At 33.1% G+C, this 4,195-nt stretch overlaps 1 protein-coding gene across 2 annotated transcripts; it reads right to left on the bottom strand.

Moving 5' to 3' along the window:
* Nucleotides 1–787: 787 nt before the first annotated feature.
* On the bottom strand, nucleotides 788–3,724 carry LOC126682700 (probable mediator of RNA polymerase II transcription subunit 26b). Of its 2 annotated transcripts, none has more exons than XM_050378447.2 (8): nucleotides 2,913–3,724; nucleotides 2,683–2,834; nucleotides 2,360–2,412; nucleotides 2,148–2,263; nucleotides 2,015–2,042; nucleotides 1,607–1,899; nucleotides 1,404–1,494; nucleotides 788–1,316 (listed from the first exon to the last, which is right to left on the bottom strand). In XM_050378447.2, the coding sequence occupies exons 1-8, from the start codon at nucleotides 3,369–3,371 to the stop codon at nucleotides 1,192–1,194; spliced, it is 1,317 nt and encodes a 438-aa protein (XP_050234404.1). In that variant the 5' UTR covers nucleotides 3,372–3,724; the 3' UTR covers nucleotides 788–1,191. The 2 variants fall into 2 exon arrangements, with proteins under 2 accessions (XP_050234404.1, XP_050234403.1); XM_050378446.2 differs by having other exon boundaries at nucleotides 2,148–2,272; nucleotides 2,913–3,722.
* Between the last annotated feature and the right edge of the window lie 471 nt (nucleotides 3,725–4,195).

Genomic DNA, 4,195 nt, shown 5'->3' on the forward strand with positions numbered 1-4,195 from the left:
ATTCTTTTTTCAAATTATCACACTTAAAAAATCATATTTTTAAGACAGAACAATTGCTTAATTATAAAAAAAATAAAACTCATTGATAAACACAGTTTAAAATAAGTAGTATTAAAATATAAAATAGAGTTGACCAAACACTAAATAAAGAGTATTAGAATTAGTATAATACCACAAAAGTCCACTTACCCGTGGTTTAAAATACCATCTATGCCAAACATTTCCCATTGAAGATCCTAACCCTTTTTTCTCTTAAATATCTCAGAAAACGAGAATATTTGTTGTTATACAGAATTGCAGAGTAATTGGTTCTGAAGATTATTAAACTTTTAAATTTTTTTTATTTCAATTACTAAATTAAAACTATTTTTTTTTTATTTTAATCTCTGAACTTTCATTTTTTTATTTTTATATTCCGGCTAAAAATACTTAGATGGTAGCCGGAGTTAATTTGTTTAACCTGAAAATTTGCCTTATATGCATTATTTGATCTAAAAATTCATTTTCAATGTGAAATTATATGTGATAAATTTTCAAAATAAAATTTGTAAAATCCGGTTGACATATGTCAACTTCCGGCTACCACCTACGTATTTTTGGCCTGAAATATCAAAATGAAAAAAATTAGAAGTTCAATGATCAAAAAGAAGAAAAAAATAGTTTAGTGAGTGAAATAAAAAAATCCAAAAGTTCAATGATGATCAAAATCAATTACCCCAGAATTGTCTATAGGATCATACTTATCATGCTGATCCAACCAAAGAATCAAAAACAATTTAAACTAAACTTTAAAAGGAAGAGGGAACTGTTAGCTTAGACATATAATATAAGATGAACAATTCTACAAAATGTTTAATGAGAATCACTTATTATTCTGTATAAATCATTTTTATCATTGCCATCCACTAAATAATGAAACTAAATATGTTGAATCAAAGGTTTCTATCAGATACCGAGTCAAGCATCCCCGCCCTGCCCTCCCCTTTCGGGATGTTCCGAGTCTCTATCTCTCAACGTGTTGTGTAGTATCAGATGTTTATTTCCCTGGAAACTAGATCAATGCATGTAATTTCAATTGTTGATCATGTGGAAGTATTCCCCAGAGTTATTAGTATCCTTCTGCTGCCATTCACAACAAAAGGAACTAAGAATTCGGCTACTAAAACTCAAATTGCAAAAACGCTATGAAATTTATCGCCGTCCTTGCGCCCGATGTCGATTATGGCTTCCAGGTCTCATATGTGTATTCTTTTGTATAAGCCCTTGTTTAGGGAGATCTTGTAGTTCCATCACTTGTATCGTTCTTTGTCTCTTGGCTGTTCGAAATAAAGAAAACAGTCAGCAAGCTCATTTTGAATTTGGCCTAACCGTTCAATATAAAACGGGGAAATGATATGACTAACCATTCTCAACTTGTTGATATCGCTCGTGGAGTTTCCTTTTCGAGGCTTCAAGTTTCTTTTGGACAGCAACGTCATCTGAACACTTGAATTTCTAGTTGAACAATGCATGTATTAGAAAAATTGAATTTCTAGTTGAACAACGCATGTATTAGATAAATATTCATAGCCATATATCCAAAATGCTGTAAGATTTTGGTACTTACATCTTGTTGACCACTTGGAGGCTTTCTCTGACTGATAAGTTTATCTGGTTTTCGCTGTAGTTTTTGTTCGCTACTTTGTTTTTGAAGTCTCCCTGGGGCAGAGCTATTTGTCGAGGGCTTATCAGGCCTGACGGTAGCTTCTTGCCTTCTTATCTGTTGACTCTTACTGTCCTTGGCAACAACATTCGCCTCACTGGGAGTTTGTTGTTTCCGCTTTGTGATATTCTGATGCTCTGGTGATGTTTTTCTTCCATTATCACGATTCTTGATGAATTCCCCATGGTTTCTAGGATCTGAAACAACATTCCCCATCCATAATCATGAATCTAATAAATGGGAAATTCAAATACAGAACCGAATGGCAACTGCTATCTACAAGAAGCATAAGAGATGGCAAATTCAACTCACTTCCATCGTCATCCATGCCATCAAAGAACTTCGTGTGAGGAGATACACAAAATGTAAACTAGTCAGTCCATTACGTCCTGCACCAAATTGTTTTGCCCAACGAAATATTAACTAAGAAGAAAAAGATGTATACCTGTGAGAGCTCTATGCCCGTGGTTTGACTAGCAAAGAAAAATGCTTCATCTAATGGAGGCGACGGAAGTCCTTCTTCTTCATCAACAACAGATGGATTCACCGACTCAGGAGTACCTTCATCAGCTACAAAAACAAACTTTTAGATTCCAGAAACATAGAGAAGCATCTCTATATGATAAATAAATTAAAAATGACTTTGTAAGTTCCTACCTCTGATAGTCTTGGTAGTACTATACCATTCATCCACCAATACCTTCCATCCGCTATAACCACAAAACAACAAAAGGATTTAAATACGCCATATTTCATATCAAAACTAATAAAGGGCCAAACATTGGTCGAATTCTCCTCCTTCACATTTAACTACAGGGAGATACTATGACTAAGGTAATCGAATTTTATGTTTGCTGGAACCAAATTGATTGAAGACATGCTACTAATAGCGTACGAGCCAACAATTGAAGGGTCATACTCTATAAGAACTCGAGCACAAATAACCATTTAAAGAGAAGCAGATAAGTTGGTTGCCATACTCTATAAGAAGTCGAGTAAGATGACGAATTTCATTTGATCCATGCTTCCTAAGGCCGTTTACAGCCTTTCCAATCTCGGTTGCCTTAAGCGTATCGACAGTGAGAGCCATCAACTGAAGTCTCCTCAATGATTCAAACAACACAGAATCAGACTGCAACAAGAAAGAACAATCAAACATTAGACAAGTCATATATAATAGGTAGCAAGAGGCCAAACAATAAAAAGGTACCTCGTCCCGGCCGTTGAGAAGAATGTCTTTGATCCTCAAGACCTCACCAACAACCATAGACTCTTGCTCAATCTCATCAGTTAAGGCCTCAGCGTCTCCATAGCTATAATTACTCACCAACTGATCATCATTCACAATATCCCTATTGTTAGAGCTATTAACTTTACTTTCTTTGCTAGTACCTCCGCCCTCAAACTCACAAACACCAATATCAATATCATCATCATCATCATCACCATCAAGATCATCATCATCATGAGCAGACTCGACCCGATTACAACCCGAACAACGACTCAATCTGTACGAGAATAAACGCTCTGCAATTCCATCTCTGCGCAGCCTAAACTCTTTAGGACAATCCGAAGCTGCAACCATAATCGCATGATCGATTATACCAAATACATCTGAATTCGCTGTCCTAAAATACTCCCTCCAATAATCAAGTGACACCGATTTCATTATTTCTTTATTACCCAGATCAAGTTTGATCAAAGTTATGATTTTTAGGCAATACCCAGATACTCAAAACTAATATTCATCAATAATTGCAATAAACCCAGAAATCAAAAACCAAATTTGATGCGATTCCGATCAAAAAAACAGGAATTAATGCTAGGAAATTTTAATTGATTGAATATAAAATCCCTTATTTTTTGGTAATACGTCAAGATAGGATATGAGGATATATGACGGTGATAAACAGATAAAGAGAGGGGAAAAGAATTCCACTATCGGACACAACCACAATTTTCTTTTATTTATTTGTTTTTTCTTACTTTTGGACTTCCGGGAAACAGATAAAACTTTCCCGGAAAATTAAATTAATTTGTTTAAAACAAGACAACAGTTAGTATAAAGGGGAAGATAGAAAATCACAAATTACAATTAATAATAGTAACAGTATATCCAGAAAATTTTGTTTTTCTGTTTCTTGATTACTGTTGGCGTCAGTAAAATATTATGATAAAAATAATTCAAAACCATTCCGCTTGTAACAAGGATTAATAAATTTTAATATATTTTATTTTGAATATTATATGTATAAAAATATCTGTATATCTGATGAGGTTCATTTTATAGATATATGTATGCTTTTTTAGACTTTTTGATCTCATGAGATTTTGTTATTGTTTATTTTAATTACAAAATTAATATATTTTTTAAAAACATATGCAATGAATTCTTTATAGATTTAAATTTTTTATTATAAAAAGTATAATCATAAAATAGTATTTCAATGGACATTTTATTTTTAAAAGTAAAAATAAAAAAATCAATTTTAC

This window comes from Mercurialis annua, linkage group LG5, assembly GCF_937616625.2.
Source record: "Mercurialis annua linkage group LG5, ddMerAnnu1.2, whole genome shotgun sequence".
Taxonomy (NCBI): Eukaryota; Viridiplantae; Streptophyta; class Magnoliopsida; order Malpighiales; family Euphorbiaceae; genus Mercurialis; species Mercurialis annua.